Source organism: Cnephaeus nilssonii, assembly GCF_951640355.1.
Source record: "Cnephaeus nilssonii genome assembly, chromosome: 11".
Lineage (NCBI taxonomy): Eukaryota > Metazoa > Chordata > Mammalia > Chiroptera > Vespertilionidae > Cnephaeus > Cnephaeus nilssonii.
Window position 1 is genome coordinate 45,273,883 of NC_137082.1, and position 26,493 is coordinate 45,300,375.

Below are 26,493 nucleotides of genomic sequence, written 5' to 3' on the forward strand. Positions count from 1 at the left end.
GCAGTCTAAACCAGTGCTGCCCAACAGAAATATCATGTGAGCCACAGATGTAATTTTAAATTTTCACGTGGCTGCATTTATTTTATTTGAACCAATATATTCAAAATATCATTTCCACATGCAATTAACAAAAATTACTAATAAAATATTTGCATTCATCTTTTCATATTAAGTCTTTGAAACCTGGTGTGTATTTTACATTCCAATCACACTCCACTGGACTAGCCATATATCGTGTGCCCCATAGCCACACGTGGCTAGTGGCTACCATACTGGACGGTACAGATTTTAAACGCAGTGTATGGATGATGCATGAGCCCTTCTTCCGTGCCTAGCACAGTGCCCTATAATGAGTCAACGCCCAATCGATGTGTGGGATGCTTAGGTATTCGGAGATAGCCTTGTACCATGGAACATCTTTGCGACAAGAGGAGGAATAAAGAACTGAGAAAAACATCAGGTCTCTCTCTGTTGACCTTTTTATTGTTCTCAAAACACAGAAGTCTTGACTGGCAAGCTGCTGAAAGGCAAGCTGCTGGTCATGATGAAATTCTAAGCGTGGAGTCTGCTGATGGAGTGACCATTCCTCACCAACCCGTCTTTAACCTGCCTCACTGTGGACTTGTCCTGGCCTCTACCGTGGCCACTGTCGAAAGCCCAGGGAGGCTGCTGGAAACAGATGGGCACTTGTCCCTGGGTCCCCGTACTACTGTGAAATCATCTGCATGTTGTTCATCGAATTTGCATAAAATTGGAGCCAAAAGATCTTGGCTGGGTTTCCAGACCCCACTCTTTCTCCTCGCTGCTATGGCCACCACTATTTATCACCATTTACGAGGGGGTAGAGCAAGGCAGACCCCCAATTAGAATCAGCATAAAAATGGAATCCCTTCCCCACACTGACATGAAAATCAGAGTTCTCAGGGGCAAACAGATGTAATCTGGCAGCCGCATCCTTTGTTATGACAAGAGTTTATTTTATATGACTCTGACCTGTGACATGAAAACACAGCTTTGGTTGGGCTGTAATGATCCATGACGGCACACACACCTGAACACCTCGGAGCTCGATGCTGGCCGATGGGCCACCTGGGAAACCAACTCACCACCCTTCATTCCAGAAAGCCACAGGCCTCCACCCCAAACGCAATGCTTACCCTAAAGGACCCTTCTCCTCCTAGCCAGCCAGGTATGTCAAGGGGCAGACCCAAGGTGAAGTGCATCTGCCTCTGGGTGCACACACACCTCTCTCTTCCTTTGTGACCCAGTGGCCCAATCTACAGATGGCAAGTGCACAAAGTAAAGCACACAACAGAGGTGAGTGTGGAAGAAAAAACACAGAGAACACGACGTGCTACAGCTTACATTTTGTTATTTTATCTCAACTGCCTATCTCTTTCTAGGACTATTTCCCAGAGAAATTCCATTTTCATTACAAAACAGTTTTCTTATGCCAGGGTAAAGACTGTGGTGCTGTTGCTATGGCCATTGTTATTCCTCCGAGGTCATCTCAGATGGTATGTCTATGTCAGATAAATGGTTTCCTAAGCAGGCTTTTCTGCATCCTGCCGCTGCTCATGTCTGCCCGAGTCATTGCTTTTGGGACCTCGACCGAAGCGGCTTCCTGCAAGCTCCAGAAGAAGACAGGCGACAGAGTACTGTGACTAAGAGCACCAAGTACCCTGCGGACGCCTGAGTTCAAATCCCAGCTCAACCACCGAAGCAGCTATAACCAGTCACGTCTCCAAGCCTCATCTGCAAGACAGTAAAACCGTGCCAACCTCCTGGGACTGCTGTAAGACGCAAATGCATTAATGTAGACAGAATGTTTAGACAGTATCTGGCACGGAGCGCACACCTATGAACATCTGTATGAACATCTGCTTTACCACCAGGAGAGCCTCAGTGCCCCTCGAATGCTGCCAGCACCACCCGTAACTCATGCAGAAGAATAGCAAAATGACTGTCCATGCATTCAGTCAATCGGTCAACATTTATTGGGCACCTCCGATGTGCTTGCACTGCTCTAAGCACTAAGGATCCAGTCATGATCCAATCATGTCCATATTCCTCAACTCCAGTGAACAACTTTACTGATTCTACCATTGAAACGTCCTTCCCAGTCATGCCACCCCAGTGGGGCAGGTGCCCAGGTGCAGCTGCTCAGCCCATTCCAAGATGGACACCTGCCCCATCTAGCCTCCTTCCTCTCAGCCAACAACAAAAATCACTACCCTGCTGGACAGCTTAACCGCTCTCCACTGCACGAAAGATCAAATCCAAGTTCCTGGAGGAGACACACAGGACCCTGGGGAGTCAGCCTCGGCTAAGCCCCCAGCTTCACTTCATTCTTTTCTACACCATGTCCCCTATATTCTGGTTGCACTGACCTTGGTGTCATTCTTGTCAGACCCTTCTATTACACTGTTTATTTGCACGTGGCACCCTTTCCTACTCTCCATGGGGGAGTCTCCTACTTATGCTTCTCAACCCAGCCCAAGTGGCACCTCCTCTGGGAATCCACCCTTCACTTCCACAGAAAAAAGTCACTGGGTTACAATATTTCTGTTTGTGTGTGTGTGTGTGTGCCCCCAGGAGGTTGCCCTCTGCAAGGCCAGAGAACACGTCCAGGAAACCCTGCAGGCACAGGGATTGCTGAAAGAACACATGAGCACATTTTCTTGTACCAAAGTTTCAGATTGAAGCCATGAGGCAGATGTTCAGAGTTAGGGGGGTGCAGGGCAGCTCCTACGCATCCCGCAGCTGGAGAGGCCTGCTATTCTAAATATGCGAACAATGCAGCCCTGCACAGGGAGGGTCATTTAGATGCAGCAATACGGCAAAAACTCCCCCAGAAATAACAGCATCCATAGTGACCGAGTCACGTTCCTGTGAATTCTCTACTCGAACAAGAAGTGAGGGAGGGAAAGAAATGGAACAGGTAAACAGGTGCCATTCAAAGTCTCTTAGCCTCTGTTTTATTTCATTTTTTACACTGGGATTGCTTTGCTTCTTCTCTTTCACTATATTCGGGAATGAATCATTTCACATAAGTGGATTTTTCAGATGACTGAAGCCGAACCTTTTTAAAAATTTTAAGCACTTGGAATGGAGATATTTCTGAAACGATAACTCTGCCTCCCTGAACTCTTCAACTCTTCCTATGGAAAGTCACCCCGTCTTGAAGACCCAGCAGCATCATTAGGACTAAGGAAGACGGTCCCGTGCCACAAGCCAGGGATGACCTCAAGGGTTGGTGACATCTCCATTATTACTGTCTGCCCCACAGCGGGGAGCCTCCGACAGCTGTGTTTCTTAGTGCCCGAACCAGTTTTAATAGCATTTCTCTTTTCTTCCTTCCAATTAGACTCACCCCATAACTTTTCTAATAATTTGTAGGCCTCTATTACCAAAGCAGTACCAGATTATTATATTTAGTGTTTCCATTGACTGGAAAAACATGATAACCAATCTTGAGAGAAACTATATATATAGTTTTGGGTGGAAAATTATTCATCCTTAAAAGAAATGAAATTCTGACACATGCTACAACATGAATAACCCTTGGGTACATTATGCTCAGTGAAATAAGCCAGACACAAAGGATAAATACTGTATGATTCCACTTATATGAGGCACAGAGAGAAGTCATATTCTGAAAGACAGAAAGTAGAATAGTGGTTACCAGAGGCTGGGAGGAGGAGGGAATGGGGAGTTACTGTTTAATGGGTACAGAGCTTCCGTGTGGGGTGATGAAGAAATTCTGGAGGTAGATGGTGGTCATGGTTGCACAACTATGTGAATGTGCTTAATGCCACTGAACTATGCAATTAAAAATAAAAAACAGGGTAAACTTTATGTTATGTGTATTTACCACTATTTAAAAAGATTATGTTATGTGTATTTACCACTTTTTTAAAAAGATTATATATATATTATATATATATAATCTTTTTAAAAAGCAAACCTGTTAAGAATGATGTGCAAGCTCTTATGAGTAATCGGTGTGACCTTTCGCATGTGAACTTTCGTGATCTCTCTCTGCAGAGCAGGGGCTGAAATTACTTCCTGGATCCATCACAACTGCTAAACAGAGGTCTGCTAGGTGTTCTGGACTCTGCAGCCATAAAGGCCTTTTCTTCACAAATTACACTACAGCTGACAGGCAGGTGCTCTTCGCTTCCACGTGGACAGGATAAATACTCGCAGGGAGAACGGGGGTGGAGAGGGGCAGCGCTTTCTCCTCTTTGCCCTGGAAACCACTGGGCCCGTCCTGGACACGGAATCCTGGGCACGGAATCCACACCTCCCCTCCTGTCCTGAGATCAGACCCTATAACCAAGAGGTCCCATCTAAAGCCCTTCAAGAACAAAGATCCTAATTATCTGAAGTCATTAGGATTTTAAGGATTTCTAAAAATACATAAAGCAGCCTTTTAAATAGCATACTGTTGAGTTACAGAGTATAAATTAGACATTTCAGATTCTATTGGACCAACATTTTTAAAGCAGCCTGATCCATAAAAGAGAGAGGAAATGGCTGGGGGCGTGTTCAGTTCCACTAACGCAGAGCCCAGAGTTTGGGGAACCTGGTGTTGAACTCTGTCTCGCTTAATGAAAGGTTACTATTGTCCCTCTGCCTGAATAATAATTTCCCTTCCTTTTTTGCTTCCTTACGAAATACCATGAAGTTCTACTCTAAAAGTCATAACATCTTGTGCCTGGGAGAAGTGTTCAATTGATTTATTTTTATTTATACATGCTTTATTAAACAAGGCCCTTAAAATAGTTCTTTTTCTTCTGAATTTGAGTTCGTTATTCAGCACATGAACTTCAAGTTCGTTAAATATTCAATCCATACCTGTGTACTGGCACAGAGAGATACCTAAATTAATAAGAAAGCAGAAAAAAAAAAAAAAGAGAGAGAGAGAGGTTTCATAAGGAGCCTCACAAGACTTTCCTATCTTGTCAGAAGTTCATGTTTAAGTTTCTTTAAGAAAGTAGTTTCCTGGCCCACGGTGAAACTCCCTGAGCCCTGCGAATCAACAGAGCAGCATCCTGTGGAAATGTTATTATGGAAACACTGCGCTGTTCTAAGCCAAACTATCCAAATTAAACCGAGGGGATGGAAATAACTCTCCCCTGGTACGCCCGTGTTGCTGAAGGTGGCTTTGTTTATGAGTAGAATAAAATTTACAGCCAAATATAAAAACAGATACATCATCATCTTGTGAACTTGAGTAACATGTCATTCCACTTCTGGACTCGGGGGGAAAAAACACGAAGGCCATGCCTAAAATAAGAACGGCCAAGGCTGAGGATCACACCCCAGGTAAAACCGCAGACTTCCCACCTCTGATTAAGGCAGGAGGCTTGTTACAATTGGACAGTGAGATCACTTCTCTGGAACCAGGAGCGCCCTGTGGATGTCTTCTTCCAACACACACACACACACACACACACACACACACACACACACGCTGACCCCTGGAGAGCTTCTGAACCAGGTGTCTGGTCTTGGTATGAAGCAATTTTTACTACTTATTTTTCAAAGGCTATTTATGCAGACGCTTGGAGCCCAAGAGGAGAGAGACAGAAACAGTGTTTCTCTCTCTTCTTTTAAACGAGGAAAGCTTTTAAAAATCCACCTCCTCCTCCCCAAAATAAAGATAGCGAATTGGCTTTCTAAAGAGACCCCGAAGTTATGTGCCTCAAACTGTTATATTTGATCGGTTTCTGTCTTAAATGTTTAAAAATGTCTGTAAGTAGCCGAGGACATCAGTTACCACTCTGGTTGCCTAAAAAACTTATGAGGCCAAGTTACTTGACTTTGCAGAACCTCTGTTTCCTCGTCTATAATTCCACTTCCTACCTCCAAGAGAGGTTATCAGGGTTAAATAATCTCCTGTCCATGAAAGTGTTACACCCAGAGTCTGGCACATATTGGGGTTCAGACATGCTCGTTTCCTTCCTTCCTCCCGACTCTCAGTGACCGTGGCCAATGCCCAATGTCGTGATAAATGAAAATGGGGAAAATGACAGGATCAGTAGGGATCAGGGAAAAGTGCTCCAAACATTTTAGCCAAAAGTAGTAGGTCTCTAATTCTATACTGTGCATGGTAACCCATTTTAAACTAATGTGTAGGCTGCATTATACTAATACATATATGAATTTTAAGATAGAACACTATGTTTTCAGCTGTTAATTTTAAAAAGCGATTCAACCCACTCACATAGCCACTTGACCTTTAGACTCTAGAAATCCTACTGATGGAGGTTCTCCCTTTTCTAAATTCAATAGGCACTTCACTAGCCAAATTTATGCTGGTTACCTAGAGAGAAGCCCAATTTTAAAAGTCAATGGTTGAACACCGACCCATGCACCAAGAGATTGCCGGCTTGATTCCCAGTCAGGGTTTCGGGTTTGATCCCCCGGGAGGGTGTACAGGAGGAAGATGATCGATGCTCCCCCTCTCATTGATGTTTCCACCCCCTCCCTTCCTCTCTATAAAAATCAATTAAGAAATCTTTAAAATCATTGAAAATGTGGGTTGCTAGTTAGATGCCAACCATCATCTATATTCTTATCATTCTACCTTTCCCCTGTTTAAAGGGGCTGTTTTCCAGAGCTCTGACGTGGAGTTTTAGAGACGCTCACATCCATCACACTGCTGTCCCCTAAGGAGGCATTACACGGTCAAGTCCACCGCCCACCTCACATGCACACCCATGGGCTCTTGAGTGAATGTGTGGGGATGAAATGACAAGCAGGTGTGGGCCCCTCTGCGGTAAACATAAGACACACTTCAAAAGCTAAATCAAAGAAGGACAACTAACCTGAAAGAAAAGACTACATTTTAATTTTCTGAAAATTTTTAGATAAAACGCAGGGGATGATACAGTTTTTAATATTAGATATACTCGATTCAGTTTCTATGGAGGAATCTGGTGTCCTTGTGATAACACACCCCAACAGGCAGCACAGTGTAAAGAAATAGCTACAGACTGCAGTCTGGGAATGAATACCAGCTCTTCTTGACTTACAGGCTCTCACATAGCTTTGGTAGGCAAAGTTTTCTCTTGGGGGGGGGGGGGCGGGGGGGGGGGAAGGAGATAAACAAATAACAATAAGGGTGTCGGGAGAGGAAGGCAGAGACAAGTGGGACTATAATAGCTGCCTTGCCTAGGGTTTGTTCTGAAAATCAAATAGGCCAGTAGATATGAAATTTCTTTGGAAACTTTAAAATCCTCCATGAGGGCAAGAAACCATTGTTGCAAAATTTTCACCTGGAGGAAAATTCTATGAACTCTGCTTTTCATAATTGAATTTATCCTCCAAATGCACTTTTATTAACTGGTTGTTAATGAGGATTTATTAATGTGAATTCTAACAAAATAAAGTTTTTCAACCAGACAGTGTTAATTTAAGAGAATGGGAAATAAGGATAAAACCTCCTCACATAGAACCATAATAAGGCCACATTTCAAAAGGATTGTAGAAGAAGATTACTGACATTGAAGAAGAAATGAGCAATGTTTTGAAGCATTCGGTCAATCACTAGGTCTTCCCCAAAATCCCTCTACTCTGGTTATATTCATTGCCCAAAGCTATCGATTTCTTGCTGTCCCCACTCCAATCCTCTAGGTCAGGCCCCAGGTCTTACTGAGCTGACTTCCTATCTGTCAGTAATCTCTCCCCAGTCTCATTAACTGGATGAAGTGGAGCCAGAATGACCTTTCTGGAGTGCAGACCTCCATGGCAGTACATCTCCAGACCATCTTTGTGATCAGGCCTCCTCACTCAGGCCAGGCCGGCCCTCAATTCCTGCAGCTTACCACCTGCTCTCTCGCCTCTGGCCTTTGTTCTCAGGTTCTGTCTGCTGGCCACACTCTGGTCCTCCTTCCTACTCTTCCAGGCTAATTGCAGCTCATCCTTCAACCCTCTTTCCTGGGAAGACTTCCTTGACTCTAACAAATACCTTACTGTGGTTGCATTTCTTCTCTCCCAGCTCTGCCCTTGCTTGACTGTACCAGCTGCTTAATGGTCCTCATGCCCCAGATTGTAAGCCACATCTAACCCGTTCCCACTTCCCACTGACCTAGGGTCTGGCCTACAGCACACTTTAAAAAACAAGAAGAGTGTGGGATAAATGAATAACCGATCTCCTATTCTGTCTGCTTTAAATGTATGATCTAGTCCACCCAAAACAATTATTCTCCAGAAAACAGAGATGCAAGTGGGTCCTTCCTAAGAAAGAGGAGGACATCCTTTTTAATTTTGTGCTGAGCCAAACAGGTAAAGACGTGTGAAGGCAAAGAAGCGTCTCAACTCCTATTAAATTTCCCCAAAGTCTCCACATTTTCAAACCACTAATTTACTCATTGGTCATGCCCTTCCGATATTTTTTCCAAAAGGTATTTTCAAATTCCATTTGACATGTACTTTCATCAGTTAATTTTTAATTGAGCTAAATATTAAATGCTCACATTAACCAGACAAAGCGTGTTTAGCTCCCGATCTGCAGTGACAGCCTGTGTTATTCTCACACACAGGCCAAGCATGAAATAGAAAACTAATAACCCCTTAAGTGTATTCTCAAAGTATCATTTATGGGAAAGAAAACTACATTCAAAGGAAACTTGTGCAATGGCTGTCATTTTTTTTTTTTCCCAGAGCCGCAAGCTGTTCCAAAGCAGGGAAGCTCATTTTCTCACGGATACGGACAAGCTCAAAAATCCCACTGTCACTGGATGTGTTCATTAAGAAGGAATCTGGCAGCAGCACAGGGGACAGATACTTTGGAAAACAGGCCAATTATCTGGGTGTCCTTTATAATGTGAAGTTTCTGAATTCACTCCTAGATAAGCCACTTGAAGACGGCCTGGCAATGGTAACATGCCGCGCAGATGGTCACTGAAGAAACGACTTGGAGGAAGGGAGGAGGGGGGAGAAGAGAAAATTTGCTTGTGGTTTCATTCACGGGACAAATCTGTAAGCTGACACATCCCTCTTTTTAAAAAGTCCCTAGAGCAGTACGGTCAAGCTTCATTACAAGTAAACAAATCATACCATCTTTCTCAAACAGATGACAAATGGTGAATAATAATGCTTTGAGTTTGCTTCATGCCAGGGAATGAGGACTCTCAAAATACAAATTCCACCAGTTGGTAAAACCACCGAGAAGCGGTGATGCTCACATCAATGAGAACAGAGGACTTGGCCCGAAGCTCCCTGGCCAGTGGTTTTATCCATCATACCCCTGGTGGTCCTCTTGCTGGTCAATGTCTGGGGAAGTGAAATCCTAGGTTCTCTCACCTCTGGGAACACTGGGCTGTACTGACTTCCGCCTCCAATTGGCTGCTTGTTTTCAGAGGAACTGGATGACCATTTAGCCCCATGAATTCTCATGCTGTAGTTCTTTCATATTTGAGCTTCAGGACCACAGGAAAAGCCCACCTTGTTTGCACTGAGAGAACCTTGGACAAGCCCTGATTTCTTTAATAATAAGGTGATGAATAATCTCAGATGCCAAGACTGTCCCGGTCTGGACAGGGCCTGAGATATGAAACATGAAGATATGAGATATGAAGCCTGAGAGCACTGCTGCACATGTATATAGATTGTATGTATGTATTCTTGGTGTAAACAAGATATAATGTGGCAATGAATAGGCTGGTGTCTAACCTTAGCATTAAGGACTAATAAAAGATGAATGTTTAATATAAAGCAAAATCTGACTATTTCTCTTCAGGTATAAATGACATACTTTTTCAATTCAATGATGAAGGATGAAATCGAAAGAGTTAGTAGGTATTTTTCTTTTTTTTCATTTCTATTAAATATTAACAGGTCTGTGGGATGGGACATTTGGAACACACACACTATAATAAGGGGAGTGGGAAAATATCATTTGGGTTAGGATGAGTTAAATGCCCCAAATGCTTCTAAAATAATCATTATTAATTCATTACTTCAATAAACAATCAATGTGTGCACCACTACCAATTATGCTAGGTGCCAAGATAAATTTAATAGGAGAAATATTTTATCATATCAGGAAGTCCAGCCCTCCACAAACGGAGGATGCTACTCAATTAAAATTCCTGGCATAGAGCTTTGCACATAGTAGGTTCTCAATAAATGGTTTTTCAGTAAAAAAAAAAAAAGTTAATGTGCATGCTATCTCAAATATTATCTGTACAATTCTTTCCATTTCCATCACTGCCCTGGTGACTAACACCTCGGGGTTAAGTTTTGCTTATTTTCCTTAATTAAGACTTCTTCAAATTGTTTTCTTATTCTATTGTCACGTTTATATTAATAAGTGGCTCTACCTCATTGGACTTATAATTATATGCTGGCCAGAATTCATCATGGAAATGGCTCAGAGACAGTCCTAAAATTTTAGATTCAGAAGTGCCAACTGGCATCCTTTATGAACTTCCTTTTTTTCCAAAGAGATAAAAAATCAATATCTAAAGCTGATGATATAATTTGTAATTAATTTTATTTATATCTTAATTGTAAGAAGGTAATATATCTCACAAACAGGCATTGAATGAACAGCACTAAATACTTGTCCCATATTCTCTTAGAACATTCTAATGCAGCTGAGTGGAATGTTTGGCTACAATTCAATTTCAGAGTTAATACATAGAAATAACATTCATTATGTTATAAAGAAGAAGAAATCTTAGTATTGCTTAAGAAGAGTTGGAAAAAGTCAAGCAAAGTCAACTGGCAACATCGATCCCTTGTTCGGTGCTCTCCATTCTCTTATGAAGCTTAAGAAAAGACAGTTAAAAATAGAGATCTATAGAGCCCTGGCCAGGTAGTTCAGCTGGTTAGAGCAGTGGTCGGCAAACCGCGGCTCGCGAGCCACATGCGGCTCTTTGGCCTTTGAGTGTGGCTCTTCCACAAAATACCACATGCAGGCGCGCACGGACAGTGCGATTGAAACTTCATGGCCCATGCGCAGAAGTCGGTTTTCGGTCTGGGTGAGTCTATTTTGAAGAAGTGGCGTTAGAACACTCAAGGGGCCAAAGAGCCACACGTGGCTCGCGAGCCGCGGTTTGCCCACCACTGGGTTAGAGCATCATCCCAATATGCCAAGGTTTTGATCAGGTTCAATCCCCGGTCAGGGCACATACAAGAATCAACCAATAAATGCATAAATAAATGCAACAACAAATCAATGTTCTTTCTCTCTCTCTATCTCTCAAATTAATGAATTAAAAAAAATAGAGAAATATAGTAATTGGAACTGTCACAACAAACAGGTGTTGTTTTCAATGGTAAAATCTCTCCTGAAAATTTGAAGCTTCATTCGACACAGTGGGTCTTGGGTATTTTCAGAAGACAGAGTCAAGAGGAGAATGAAGTCAGTCATAAACGTCTGTTATTATGATAAAGCCCAGATAGTTGATGACCTGGATATTAACTACAAACGAAATATGGCTCTATTCCTGACATTCTGAAGGTAAAACCAGGAAATACCATTTTTTCCAAATGAAGCGTTTCCCCATGAAGTGTGTACTCTGCGTGCAGCCTGTCAGAGAGGTAACTTCTACAGTGAACCTTCTATAGAATCCGTCAGTCGTGCAAGCAAGCCACCCAAGTGGCTCTTAGCATATTGCTACAAATGGCCACCCCAGCATGGCAGGGAGAGTCCCTTTCTCACACACTGAATAGGGTGTTTGGGGAAGTGCCTTTAATATAGGCTATTTTAGTTGCGTTAGTAAGTCAAAACTTATCTCACATGGCAGAGATCAGAGCAAGGAAAAATTCCACCAGCAGATTCTAGCTTTTCCCTCCATAGGGTTGGAATTTATGGCCTCTGGAGGGAATGCATCGTCTCTGTGGACAGAAATTTTCCTTGTCTACTACCTCTAGTAAGATTGGAGTGGGGGTTAATTCTAGCTTTAGTGAGACCCCTTTTTTTGCTGCCTCTTGCCAGGTCCACGCATAATGCTCTTTCTTCAGGTGAAGCCTACCTTTCATGTGTTGGGATGTAACAAGGAACCACACCTAGGAGATCTCTGTGTGGTGGGACCATGGACAGGTAGAGGACAGTCAAGGGAGATGGGGTGAGGTCCCTATGAGAAAGCCCAAATGGCTTTGGAGAGAAAGAAATAATCCCTCAACCATCATTCTCACTGAAGGACAGCTGGCTCTATGTTTTGGCGATTAAAGAGCAGAGAAATAATGTTAGCACTACAGAATTGAGCATAGATCAGAAAAAGAGGCAACCCACAAAAATACTTCTAAAAATGCAAATGACTTTGTTGTAATTTCAAAAGTTTTACAATCTCCACTTAAAGAGAGAGGACCATGCCTGCTGGCCTTGGCTCAGTGGTTGAGCTTCAACCTATGAACGAGGAGGTCACAGACTGATTCCCGGTCAGGTCACATGCCCGGGTGGCGGGCGCGATCCCCAGCCTTGGGTGTGCAGGAGGCAGCTGATCAATGATTCTCTCTCATCATTGATGTTTCTATCACTCTCTCCCTCTCCCTTCCTCTCTGAAATCAATAAAAATATTTTTTTTAAAAATAAAGAGAGAGGACCATGAGGCCAAGAAGTTAGATGGTGAACACCTGCTCTTTAGGAGCATGTTACAGAGGACTGGGAATTTCTGCAAATAGTGTTTTGGAAGAGGAGCCTCTTGATAAACAGAACAGTACTATAACCTAAAAGCAAAACAAAACAAAAGCTTTTTTTTTCTTCTTGTAAAGGAAGAAGTTTCTTTCTGGTTCAAAATCAACTTGTATTTTTCTGCATGCAAGAACGGTTTAAGGAAAACAGTTCTTCAAATGAAGCTATTCTAATCATCCTAATCAGAGCCTTGATTGTCTTTTACTTAAAAGAACTAATGAAATGCTTTAAGAATGGCAGACTAGTGTTTATTAAGTCTCCTTAATGTGTAAAAAAGAGCGCTTAATGGGTAAATATTTAACAAGGGAACTCCCCCTACCTTTCAGTTCTCTTAAGCTTAGGACTGTGTTATACAGAATTTCAAAATGTATCTATATTTCTCCTCCAATTTAAGTCAGGCCTAATGCACACATGAACAGCCATATGGTTAGAAATTACTCTCTTAGACAAAGATTGATGTGTATCCAAAATAACATATACTTAGTTTCCTTCTTTTCCCTCTAAAGTCTAGGATCATGCCCATCAGGCTGCCCATCAGACACCTAGCACTAGCCTGTGAGGTCACCCAGGAGATGGGTAAAGCTTTCCTTCTTGTGCCCCCAAACTAACCCAGGGCACATAGAAGACATGTGATCATATCTGGAATAACTGTCTCAGCCCCTGGCTGATTTTCATGGTCAATTCCATTTAGACATCAAATATTAATTTTGTTTGAATCAAACCAAAAGGAATAAAAGAGGAGCTTCACAGTGAAGTAAGTTCACTGAGTGGTCTCTGTATGGAGCTGGGGAAAGGGTGACCAGATTTCGAGGTTACTGCTATACCTGAATAAGGTGATATTAGATTACCTTAAAAAGGTTTAACAGAACCTTTGAACCTCAAATATAATATATCTCGGGCTGGGGAGGGGCGGGGGGACCTCTCTGCCTGTACTCTACAAAGACAGTGTTGTTTTTCCAACACGAATGCACTGCTGTTGAAATCCTGCTTTGCTAAACTATAGTGAAGACACCATGAGGGTCCTCAGGTGTGCTGAGTGGGAAAGGCCACTCTTAATAAGACACTCACACTTTGTGAGTGGTTAATCTTTCCCCCAAAAAAACTGACTAGGACTGGGAGTAGAGATAAGGAAAAACTATAAGAGTTTGGCTTGAAAATATATATATGGCTTTCTGTTTCCTGGTGTGCTGTGTGGCCTAATGACATTTAAGCAATCTGAAATGTACCAGTTTGATCAAGGATTGCTGAAAAGATCAATCAGCTCTCACTAGAAAGCACAGCTAAAAGTAACAGGAGGCGTCAAAGAAAGCCATGTTTTTAACGGGCACAAAATAGCAACCAAGGCCCTAAAACAGAAAAGAGAACTGAGTGAACTATCAAATTTTACAAAGGTCCAGAAATATAATTACTCAAGAGCACATGACTGCAAACTCTAGGAGCAATAATGTACTTTTTTCCCCTACAAAATGAGTTATTGAAAGGGGTCATGTGGTTCTTAGCAGGCAGAAAGATGCACTTTCCCAAGGAAAGTTCACCATTAAATACATCATTTAAGACTGGATCATCTTCAGGCTATTTTTAATCTTATCATTTTGCTGCCAAAATTGGCCATTAGCCGCTGATACTCAGCCTCTGGAAAACTGATGCTTTTTCATGTATTTTGTACACAGGCAGAGAATAGCATTGCTTTCCAGTTAATCAAATGTTTTGGTAGACATGGAATAGATACAGAAAAGAGAAACTGCTTGTTGACCAACTAATAAAAAGGAAGCTACCTCTACTGGATGTGGAGAAGTAAGTTTCTGTTTTCCTAAACCACAAAGACCAAAAGGCATATTTAAAAAAAGAAGAAGAAGAAAAGAAAAAGAAAGGCGTGCCACCATCTCAGCAACAGAATGAAGCCAGTCTCCTGTTAAACCATCTCATTCTTTTAGTGGTCCACATTTCACTCTCTTCTAAGACATGAATCTAAATATCACATTTCTCAGTTTGGAGGGTGCTATCAATTTTCATTCAACATCAACTTGAGGATCTCAGCCCTTTCGCTTGCAAGAGCCCCTAAACTCATCTACAGAATTTAAACTGTGTTACAAGGGAATACAATAATAACTAATGCAGCTATTAAAAGAGCTAACTCTGCCTTTCATTGGAGCAGAAAAGCTATCTTACTTTAATGGGCGAGGCCAATACAAACTGCATAGCTACCATGAAAAACATCTTGGAGAAGACCGAGCTTATCATAATTTATCTCCTATCTCTTTCATTTCAACCTACTTCTCCCAAGGGTTAGATCAGTCTAGTGGACATCTGGGAAATACTCAGTATTCTAGGTAATACTATACACCTGTGAAGCCACTGGACTGGGACACTGGAGGATACAACCTAGACTGTCAATCTTTGCAAGAGGTGTCCCCAGGAATGGTAGGTGATGATAGCCAGCATTTCTAACTTTACTGTGTGCACAAACACCTGTCGGTCATGTGAGCCCCATATTCTGACTCCGCAGCTCTGGGGTGGGACCTGAGCTTCTGAATCTCTGCGAAGCCCATGCTGCTGGTCTGTGAACCACACTCTGACATTCCCTAGAACTGCTGCTGTCGCTCTGCTCCCTCTGTCCTGCCCCTCTCTGGATGGAACACAATGCCTTATTCAGACTTGGGAATAAAGCAATGTTCCACTCTGCACCCAACTTCTTCTTTAGTCTTTAATTTGAGGATTCTGGGACCATCTCTCAACCAACTCTCATTCCAAGGCCCTGCTTCCTCCAAGTTATGGAACATGGAATGCAAACAGTTTTCTCGGCCTCAAGAGGTTCTGTCTTCGAATCAGCAGCAGCAACAAAAAGCAGTGACTTCGAATCTGAAGCCCCCATTAATATATATTCAGTAGACAAGCTGATCCACTGAGTCTTGGATCCAGTGCAAGTCACAGTCGAATGTCAAAAGAATGTGCCAGCTCTCTTCTGAAACTTTATTATCGTTATTAAGAGTACTTTTCTCTGTAAGATGCAACATATTATTAGAGACGAAACCCTGACAGATACAAATTTGGAGGAAAATCTGTCTGTATGCCAGATGCCTAAAACAAACATTTAGATTAAGAATGCACATTTGAAAGGATGGGTAAATCATCCCTACCACTTTTATTCCAATGTGTCCACTTATGGTTGCATTTCCTGACATATACTTTTTTGCCAAATTCCTTTTTTTTCCTATGTCCCCTATATGTTGTTCTGAAAACTACGTATTTTACCATCAACCATCTGTGCTTCTCTCTGATTTATTCTTACTATAAGAAGTTTTGTCAAAAAAAAATGTTATCATTTTCTATGGTATGTCGTTGTGGTTTGGCATCATAAAATATAGCCTCTACATTTATTAACCTCAGATACCTGTTGACCACAAAGATGGGCTCTACAACAAAAACTCTATTCTAACTGGAGGAAAAGTGAGCCTTCACTTAAAAAGAGCATGAGATTACTACAACTCAACAACAAAGATCAAGGTTCTATCTTAATTTTGATCATAACCATATGTCTTTATTTCCCATCTTTTTACTAAGTTACTTGATAGATGACAGTTACCACCTTGGCTTTCTTTCGACTAGAAAGAACATTTTTAGATATTTTATTGTTAATAAAAATGTGAATTAGAAAAGCTGTTAAATCAGTTTAACTTTGGCCTTAAAATGATCCTTTTGGAGTTTGAGAGTCCCTACATCTTTGATTATGGTGGTTAACAATCAAACCACCTACTTAATCAAACAGTTAACAAAAATATTCTTTCCACCCTTTGGTGAATTCTTCCAGAATTACTAAAGATTTAATAATATAGAATCTAAAAAAAACAATTTACAAGGAGCATTTAAGCTGTAGAGATTTAAATGCAGGGATCATTTTAGTCGATTTTACTTTTAAACAATAAAAAGTGTCATCAGTATTTTGTCAACTTTGGCCAAGTAGGATCAGATGTTCATGTCCGCCATAGACTTTTCTTGGCCTTTTCTCCTTTTGGCCCCTTAACAGCACACTATGCAAACTGTAGTAAAATACGTAACATGCTTCTTGAAATCAAATCCACTGGTAATCATTTCTAGGCTTTTTGCTCCTGTTAGGTCCTATAAAACAATAACATTAGTAATTCTCCCTAGAGACTATGAAAGAAAGCACTGAACTGATTCTTTTTTCAAAGGTAATTCTTCAGATTAAAACAAAAAGTTCGAAAAAAAATCAAACAAGAATTATTCCTCTTTTTGCTTTTTCATAAATTAGTAATTTTAGATGTAAGGTGTAGCTCTCAATTGCAATTCTTCTCCTCCTCCTCCCCACCCCCCCCAAAAAAAAATCACACACACAAAAAGAACTTTATGGTAACATGATAGCGGCTCTATCTAACACTGTACCAGAAAAGAAAAAAAAAGCATCTCACAGATGTTCTTCAAAACTACAGGCATCGATCACTTCGACTAAAGTCAGAGCATGAGAGAATTCAGAATCAATTCTATGCTTCATGCAAACACTGTAGACGCACGTTTGCTCAGTAGAGGAACCAAGTGATGTGGATTCTAGGTGGTGAAAACTAAAAGATACTAAAATTCCAGCAAACTTTAAAATTGTACACCAGTTACAGAAGTAGAACACAACGTTCGAAGCCCATGCAAATTCTGTCACTGATGAGACAAAGTAAAGCATCCACAGCTGAACATTTTTTTCAAGTCACTCGGTCACGCCCACTGGCCTTTTGGAAATTGGGCTTACCTCTTCACAAACACAGCTAAGCTTTCCAGGGATAGGGGCTGCGTTGGTGTTCCTCTTTGGGTGGATTTTACCAAGTGAATCAGATAAGGCTTGCCCCTTGGTCCGCTGGTGCAGTCTGTTCTCCTCGTTGGGTGGTTCTCAAATGTTAGTACAAAGAGGAAACCCCCAGGGGAGTCTGTATAAGACGCAGATTGCCACAACCCAACCTGGGGTCTCCCATCTCAACAAGCTATGCAGGCCAGGTGATTGTGGTGCTGGGTATCCTTGGACCCCCCAGTTTGAGGAACCCTGGAGGGATACCACTTATCCCAAGATCTTACTGGATAGGAAATGCTGGGTCTTTGAACCACAACAGCTGGCAAGCAAGGGAAACACTTTGGGTAGGAAGGAATGATCACAGTAGGCGTGGCACGGCGAGCTTTGTACAAGGGAGGCGGGTGGGAAGCAACAAACCTGGTTTTATTTCACTGGCTCATCAGCCAGTCCTTGGCCCAGGAGCCCACCCACACTCCAATCCCCGTGTCTCAGACCTGAGACTTCCATCCCAGACTCACATTGAACCAGACAAGACATGCACCTACCCAGCCTCCGTTATCCTGGATCCAGGTGTGCAGGTGCCGGTTCAGGTACTCTGTCATCCACAGAGCGATGTTGTCCACCAGGGGCGACATCTCCCGGTTGACGCTCTCCACACACATGACTCCACCGAACTCAAAGAAGGCCACGATCCTTCCCCAGTTCACGCCATCCCTGAAGAGCTCCTCCACCACCGTGGCAAAGCGTCCCCTCGCGGTGAAGGGCGTCAGGTGCAGCTGGCTGGACATCTCTGCGAAGTCGCGGCGGTAGCGACGGGAGAAGTCATCGCCCGCCTGGCGCAGGGTCAGGTGGACCACAGGTGGCACGGGGCTGAGCGCCGGCCCCGCGGCGGCCGCGGGGGTGGCGGGGGGCGGCGGCGAGGTCCTGGCGGGCGCTGGGGGACGCCCGGGCGGCGAGGAGAAGATGCCCGACGCCGGGGTGGCCCCGGGGGGCGCGGCGCCCGCGTCTCCGGCATCCCATTCGTAGCCCCTCTGAGACAGCTTATAGTGGATGTACTTCATCACTATCTCCCGGTTATCATACCCTGTTCTCCCGGCGTGCGCCATCCTTCCCCCGAGGAAAAGCAGAGAAAAGCAGCCGGGTACCAAGAGCACCTCTCGCCCCCGCCCCCGCCCCACGTCCCCGCAAGAAAAAAAGAATAGTTATAATCCAGCTATTTTATTGGATGTGCTGTGCATTCTTGGATGAGGGGGTGTCTTCAGTCACGCGGAACATTTGATTCTGGTGTTTCCCTCTTGGCATGAGGTGCAGGAAATTTGTATTTCAATTCCTTTCGGATCTTTATTTCATGAGGCACATTATTATTAATTATTGTCAGTATCAGTCTACTTCCTCCGTGATCCTGAGAGGTTAAAAAAATAAATTCGAAACACTGATAAGTCAAAATCAGGTGCATTTTTCTTACACTGGGTAAAAGCAGGGCTATACACACTACAGTCACACGGCTAAAAAGAATGTTAATTAAACTGCAAATTAAACTTAGTCGAATACACTTAGAAGTTAAAATCTCAAATGTTTCTATTCAAAGTTACAATAAACCAATTTCCTGTGCAAAGAACTTACTTGTATTTTTTAAGGACGGCATGATCTTCTGTCAAGTTTCCTTTTTTGTGAAGACAAAACAAATGCGTAAGGCAAAGACCCCATCGATCTTCAGAACTCCCGGTGATAGCTGCTATGAAACTTCCAAATGAATCTGGAGGTGGGGGAGTGGTGCAAATGAGCAGAATTGGCAGATGGATTCTCAGACTTCTCCTTCACAGAAATGTCAGTCCGTAGGAATCCCAACTGGAGATCTCAAGAGCACGAGAGGGAGGGGGAAAAAAAAAGGCAGCGGCGGCAGATGAATTACAATTTTCAGTCCAGTATTTGCATAAGTCCTGTGATTTCCCCCCTCTCGGCAATATACACGCGCGCACACATGCGCGGGCACAGACATGGACCCCTATCCGCGGGACCGCTTCCAGCCTCCCCGGGGGAGAGACAGGGATCAGGGGCCGGTGGACGCGCCGGGTACAGGGGCAGGAATCCGCTTCTGATTAAACTCCGAACGGCAAATGCATTTTCCGAAAAGCTGCTTGATAAATGAAGGCAGGACGCGCCCGGCCCGCCGGTGCAGAGCCGAGAAGCCCGCGCTGTGTGTGGTGCGGCGAGGGGTGGGGAGAAGGAGATGGTGGGGGAGGGTTTTATTTTTTCCCTCTTTTCCTAAAAAGGATGACTGCTAAGAAGTTCTCCCCCCTGGACCCCCTCTTCCGCTGCACCCACCGGCGCACCCCGCCTCCGGGCTGCGCACCCTTTCTCCTCCTCCTGCTCCTGCGCGGCGGCGCTGGCGGCGGCCGTCTCCCCGCGCTCCAGCCGCGCGCCCGCTCGGGGTGATGACGGCCGCGCCGGCGGGGAGGGCCCGGCGCCCGGCACCTTCGCTGGCAGAGGCGGCGGCGGCGGATCGGCGGGGAAACCGAGAGCGGAGGGCGGGCGGGCGGGCCGGCGGCGCGGGCGGGCGGGGGAGGGGGCGGGGAGGACGGGGGCGGGTGTTGGGGAGGGGGGGCTGGCCTCTTACTTCATTCTCCGCTCGAACCGACTGGTTTCCTGTAGTACGTCACGGTTCATTCAAAAAAAGAAGAAAGAAAGAGCCCTCCTCTGAGCGGCCCCGCCGCCCCCTCCGCCCCGCTCCCTTTCCAGGGTTAAAGGAACCGCGGTCGGGCCGGGAGCAGCGCGCTCCTCCGGGGACACACGGCGCGCTGGGCCGAGGCCGGGGAGGGCGCGCCTGAGACGGCCCCCGCCCGCCCTCCGGGCCCGCTCCTCCCGCTCCGCCCGGCCGGTGGGTGGCGCGGGCGGCGCAGGCCTCCCGCGCGGCCACGGCGCGGTGGGTGTGCGAGGGCCTCCTCCGGCCTGCGGCGCGCTCGGGGCCCGCGAGGGGCCGGGGCGCCCGGGGACTTGCACGCGGGCCGGCGGCTGGGTGAGTGGGTCGGTGCGCCAAGAAAACAAGTGCTGGGAAGGCGCGGGGGGATCGCTGCGACCCTTCCCAGCCGCGTCGTGTGGTGTGCACACCCATCTTGTTAGCAGCGCTGGTGGCCGATCTGACCTCGAGCACTGGGACCTCGGCGCTGCCCTCCGGTAAAGAGAGGCGTCGCTGCACTTTCAGTAGAGTCTTGTTTATTTTCAAGTTGCTTCCTAGGTGTACACGCAGAACACACTCTGGAGACACCATCCCTGACCAAGGCCAGACAGTTCTCAGCAGGCTGGCCGAGGGGCCAGTGGAGGGTATCAGGGGCTTTGAAATGGTTCCCCTCTGCTCCCGATAAATTCGGCCCTAAATTCGGCCCTGGGTTAGGGCTGGGCTCTGAGAACGGCTAGTGACTTTCAGGCCTACAGTCTCAACACCAGGTTGGGTGGGTTTCTAAAGGCCTCCACGGTGGCCTAGCAGCCAATCCCGGATGGCCACACCTTAGGTTAGCTCCACATGCACATACATTTTTAAATTCATCAGCATGAATAGCCCCTTGGAGAAAAGCCCAAGACGGCCATCACGTTGCACGTGCTTAACTATTTTTATCTCTAAGAGTCTGACAAATAAAGCTCCCAAGGGGGGAAAAATGTTTACTAAAAGCACAGAAGCTTACTTATTAGGGCTCAAGTACACATATGTAGGGACACTGGACTAATGTGGTCATAGAAACATGACAAATAAGCGCTGCACTTTGTATGAATTTGTTCAGACACTATATCTTTATTTTGTCTTGTTCCTGGTCTAAAATCAAAGCATGTATTCCTAAGCAAAATACAAGCACAGCAAATTATGTTCCTTTCTTTTATCATTCCCAATCAGCCAACATGCCGGAAAATGGGTGCTTGCTCCAAACTTCGTGTCCAGGCAAGAGGGAAGGAAGATGCTCTGCTCTGTCTCCTGATGGCTATGACAGAGTCCCCTTTAACCCATGGCAATGACGGGAAGGTGTTCCGGCCTGGAGATGAACACTGGGTATAGATGGACCTGAGACATACATTCCTACAGAACTAGTAGAAACCCACCTAATGGCACAGCATTTTGGTTTGGGGATCTTCTCAGAACCTTGTAAAGCTCCAGAATTACTTAAGAGGAATTGAAAGCCTAGATGCTTCTGAGACCCAGCATGTGAGTTGAGGAAATGAGAAGACAGAGCTGGAAAAGAGATTGTACTTCTGCAAAGGGGCAGCCAGAACAAAACATAACCCCATTCCCAGATAAAGAAAAGCTTCCTTATTCTTCCCTCCTTTGCTGCATAGAGCCTCACTTTTCGGATGTCCCCAAACTGATTCCTTGGGTGGCATATTGACCATAACCAAAGCATTCTCAGGACAGGTCTGCCTGGCAGTCCTTAACTGAGGATTATATTCCCTGCAACTTTGAATGGAAAGAGTGAAACCCTTCCTCCATTTGGATGCCAAGTTTCTTAGACCCCACTTTAAAGAGTGAGGTCAAGTATTCCTCAGAAATGTGTGCATGAACTCTTTGTCTTTGGGCATTGATGAGGTGGCAGAGGGACCCTTGGCCTGCGTCAGGAGTCCTGGGTTTGAATCTGAGATCTCTGATGGAGAACTTCCAACAACCTTCCAAATGTATGCACTACGGACTTTTCATTTCCCAAGATGTCTTCCACTTTTAAGAGCCAATGGATGAGCCTTTTGCCAGCTTTGCCTGGCTGGGTTCTAGAAGGAGGGCAGCACCGGGAAGAGAAAAGAACAAGACGCAGGGAGTGGAGACTGTGTCCAGAGTCTGAAAGGCCTGTGTTTCCCTCTATTCTCGTTTGCCAAACAAAAAGCTTTTTATTGCCAGTTTTCGCCACCTACTGGTTGATGTTTAACAATATCATCCAGAAAGTTCTCTTCATCCACCACCAATATAAATATTTCCAAAGTTTATAAAATTCAAAAAGAACTAGTCTGATCTGGAAATTCTATACTCATATTTAATATAGGTAAGATGAAAGAGCTAAAATATAAAACATGACCCCAAACCATTCAGGCAAATGGAAATTAAAATAAATCCATACACAAAACAAACTGACTAGAGAGAGTAAAATCAAGTAGTCCCCATAGTCTTCACAAAGGAAAAAATAAACTGCCTAAAAAATAACATTTCACAGACCTAGATAAACAATCTAAAACACTAATTTCCAATTTTGAATATCTTCTAAATTATTGTTTCCAGATTTATTGAAATATAGTTGGCATAGTACTTTATACATTATAAATTCTTATGCTAAATAATGCCACACTCTTTCAGATAGTTTGCATGCTTTGTTGGCAAAAATTATGTAATACTGTTACTAATTACTAATATAAAAACTAACAGTAATATTCTTCCCAATTCACCTATGCTCCAGTGTCTTCTGCTGTAAGAGTGATCACATCTGAGTTGTCTGCTCCGTGCTCTCAAACCATCCTTGTCATCATCGGGAAACCCTTGCCAAATCTAAACCAACAAACTTTGGTTTAACCTAGAAACCCACCTGGCTAATTTATAATGGGTCCTAAACCTCAAAATATGTTTACAATAATTAAGCAACAACCTTTGAAACTAGGCAACGAACAGCAGATCAATCATTCTTTGTGCAAGTTTCATAGCAGGCAAATGATGCTTACTTTTGGTTTACAAAGGAAAGCACCGGAAATTCACTTGTAATTTTTTCCTTTCAAATTAATGACTGCTTTTAAAGTGAAATAAAGAAGAGGAGAAACTTACACTTTTCAAATGCCTACTGCTCTCATTGGATTGAAACTGCACTAACAGAACCAAACAATATGAAACACCATGGAAGTGAGGGGGTTAAAAAGTAATTTACATTCTTAATGTGCAAAAAACAAATGTTATTCTCTTTGCTAGTAGGCACAGAGCACAGTATCTCCCAGATATTAATTCCTGATGAACAAGGGTACTTACTGTGTTTGATTCCTAAGGCTGGCATGACAAAATACCACAACCTGGGGGCTTAAAACAGAAATGTATTCTCCAACAGTTCTGGAGGCCTAAAATCCAAAATCAAGGTGTGGGCGGGGCCATATTGCCTCCTAAGGCTCCAGGAGAAAGGCCTTCCTTGCCTCTTCCAGCTTCTGGTGGTGGCTGGCAGACCTTGGCTTGGGGCTGCATCACTGGTCTCTGCCTCTGTGTCTCTGTTTTCCCCTATTGTAAGCTCACCAGTCATAGTGGATTAGGACCCTAATAAACTCATCTTAACTTGGTTATTTCTGTAAAGACACTATTTCCAAATAAGGCCATATCTGCAGGTAGTGAGGGTTAGGACATCAACTTGTTTTGAGGGCACACAACTGAACCAGTAATATGCATCCAATATGATACCTTTCCAACAAACCAGGGTTATTTTAAGGCCCAAGGACTCAGCAAACTTTGAATTTCAAGAGGAAACCATGATCTTTCTAAGGCTGAAATCTGGCCATTTCATGTTTCTGCTTAAAGTTGTTCAGAGACTAAAATCTAGGCTCCTTTGCATAATGTGGCCCAAGCCCCCACCTGGGCACCCCTCCATTTTTCTTTCTTCTTGCAGCTAAATTACCTTTGTGTACTTCCTGGAATATGCCAAGATCTCTCACGTCTTTTGCCTCTGCACCTCTGCTTGTCTCCATGAAATACACCCAACCTCATGGCAAATTCATACTCATTCTTCAATTTTCATCTCCCCTGGAAGACCACCCCTGACTTCCCTGGGGAGCCTGATTTCACTTGTACCACTGGAAGAGATTTTGTACAGAGGATGGGAACTTTGAAGTCAGAAAAAAGGGACTTGAATCCCCGCTCCTTCGCTTAATAGGTGCGACCTTAAGCGAGTTCCTGTGCCCTCATTTATAACACAGGGATATAAATGGTACTACAGTAGCCCCAAGCACCACATCCTCACTTTCACTTACCCAAAGGAGGCCAAAAATATTTAATGGAAAATTCCAGAAGGAAGCTATTCCTAAGTTTTAAATTGCACACTGTTCTGTGTATCGTGATGAACTCTCTCACCATCCCACTGTGTTCCACCTGGAAGGTGAATCCTCCTCCCTCTGTCCATGCTGTGGATGCTCCCCACTCATTAGTCACTTAGTAGCCATCTTAACAGATCGCCGGTCCTGGTGTTGCAGTGCTTGTGGTCGTCACCCTAATTTTATTTAGTAATGCCACACTCACATAACTTTTATAGCAACAGATTATTATAATTGTTCTATTTTATTACTAGTTATTGTTTTTAATTTCTTACTTTGCCTAATTTATAACTTCAACTCGATCATATGGTATAGGAAAACCATAGTATCTATAGGATTTGGTACCATCTGAGATTTCAGACATCCCCTTGGGTGTCTTGGAACATATCCCCCTGGAATGAGGAGGGACTAAGTACTCAGAAGGTTAGAATATGATTCAAATGAGTTCAACATCAAGTGCTCACAACAGTGACTGGTACTGGTTATGTTTTCAACCTTAGATATTTACATCTTAATCATAACTACTGTCCGGTCCACAATGTTAATTTCTGGCATGTTTTATCCTCTAGATTATACACCATTTGAGAGCAGGAACCCTTTTTCCTTTGAGCATTCCAAGCCTAGAATAGTGCCTGGTATTCAGTATTTGTGGCATACATTTCAGAGGCCCCAAGCCAAAGCAAGAATGGGGAGTGGTCCTCTTTCTCTAGGAAGACTTGTAAGAGCCCTCAGAGGGGAGGGAAAGAAGCGAGAAATGTCATCCCAGAGGGAGGGACACGTGGTTTGTGCAGAGTTATATCCCCCTGTGCCCGGATACTGAGCTCATTATAGCCACTCAAAAAATATACGTGAATGAGAGAAAATGGAAGTTATAAAATCTGAGTTTTAGAAGTGGAACGAAAGACTTTTTTTTTTTCTTTTTAAAGGTCCAAAAATAAAATTATAGAAGTGATAATGTATGCCACTTATATAAATTGCTCAAATTTAAAGAAAGTGAAGTTTGCAAACCAAGATATCCAAGGAATCTCTTATCATTGTGACCCAAATTTTTCTATTAAAGGACTGAGAAAATATGAAGGCATGTTCTTTTATATATCAGTATTTTATGCCTTCAGAGTCTAGAAGATATTTCATTATTGGAATATGAAGGTTTAACCTTTTGCACTCGGATGTCGAGTGTGACTCGACACGGTTAGCATTAGAATAAAGGAATCGAGAAAAAAGCAAGCGAGTGCAAAGGGTTAAAGTATGGGAAATCAATTTATCTATATGTATAAAAGCCTAAGTGACCGAACGACCAGACGGTAGCTATGATGTGCACTGACCACCAGGGGGCAGTCGCTCAACGCAGGAGGTGCCCTCTGGTGGTCAGTGTGCTCCCACAGCTGGAGCGCCACTCAGTGGACAGATGGGCGCCAGATGCTGGGCTCACAGCTGACGAGCACAGCTGGGGTGGTGTGAGCCTCTCCCACAGACACTGCCCCTGCACACCCAGCGGGGTGCAGCAGGCCAGGATGAGTGGGAGCATCACAGTATCCAGCCCAGGCTCGGGCTCCTCCCCGGCAGCCTGCCACTTCGTGTACTACTTCGTGCTATGCAGGATTGACGAGGACAGTGGGCTGGAGCCCAATGAGCTGGCAGGTAAGGCCGGGCTGCGGCAGTGTGGAGGTCCACTGATCACCGCAGGCCAGGCTGAGGGACCCCACTGTCCACGAATCTGTGCACCAGGCCTCTAGTTTTTTACATAAAACATAATTACTTAAGAAATTTGACTAAATTCCACATTTCATACAGTTTTACTCATATATCCCATATCAGAGTTACATAAACACACAACATATTTGAAACAAGAGCTCATTATATCAAGTACTTAACTCTGAAAAATCTCCTCCTAAAAATGATAAAAAATCAAGCTTTGTCGAATGTTTAAAATGCAAGGTTAGGAAACCTTATGGAAGAGGTTTGTGTTTTGCTTAAGTGTCTTTTTGAAAACGTAAATTTCTAGCAAAGGAAGTTTTTAAATCTG

The 26,493-nt window shown here is 43.9% G+C and overlaps 1 protein-coding gene across 3 annotated transcripts in view; it reads right to left on the reverse strand.

Annotated features, from left to right (window-relative positions):
• Positions 1-20,406, reverse strand: part of BCL2 (BCL2 apoptosis regulator) — a 164,324-nt gene extending 143,918 nt beyond the window's left edge. Inside the window, exons 1-3 of one of the 3 annotated variants that reach the window (XM_079784073.1) lie at positions 20,062-20,406; positions 19,068-19,300; positions 17,990-18,846 (exon numbers count right to left, since the gene is read on the reverse strand). In XM_079784073.1, coding sequence (XP_079640199.1) covers positions 17,990-18,550 — 561 coding nt within the window. In that variant the 5' untranslated portion in view covers positions 18,551-18,846; positions 19,068-19,300; positions 20,062-20,406. Of the gene's footprint in view, positions 1-17,989; positions 18,847-19,067; positions 20,031-20,061 lie in introns of those variants that run through there. The other 2 variants (XM_079784074.1, XM_079784072.1) reach the window with 2 other exon arrangements.
• Between the last annotated feature and the right edge of the window lie 6,087 nt (positions 20,407-26,493).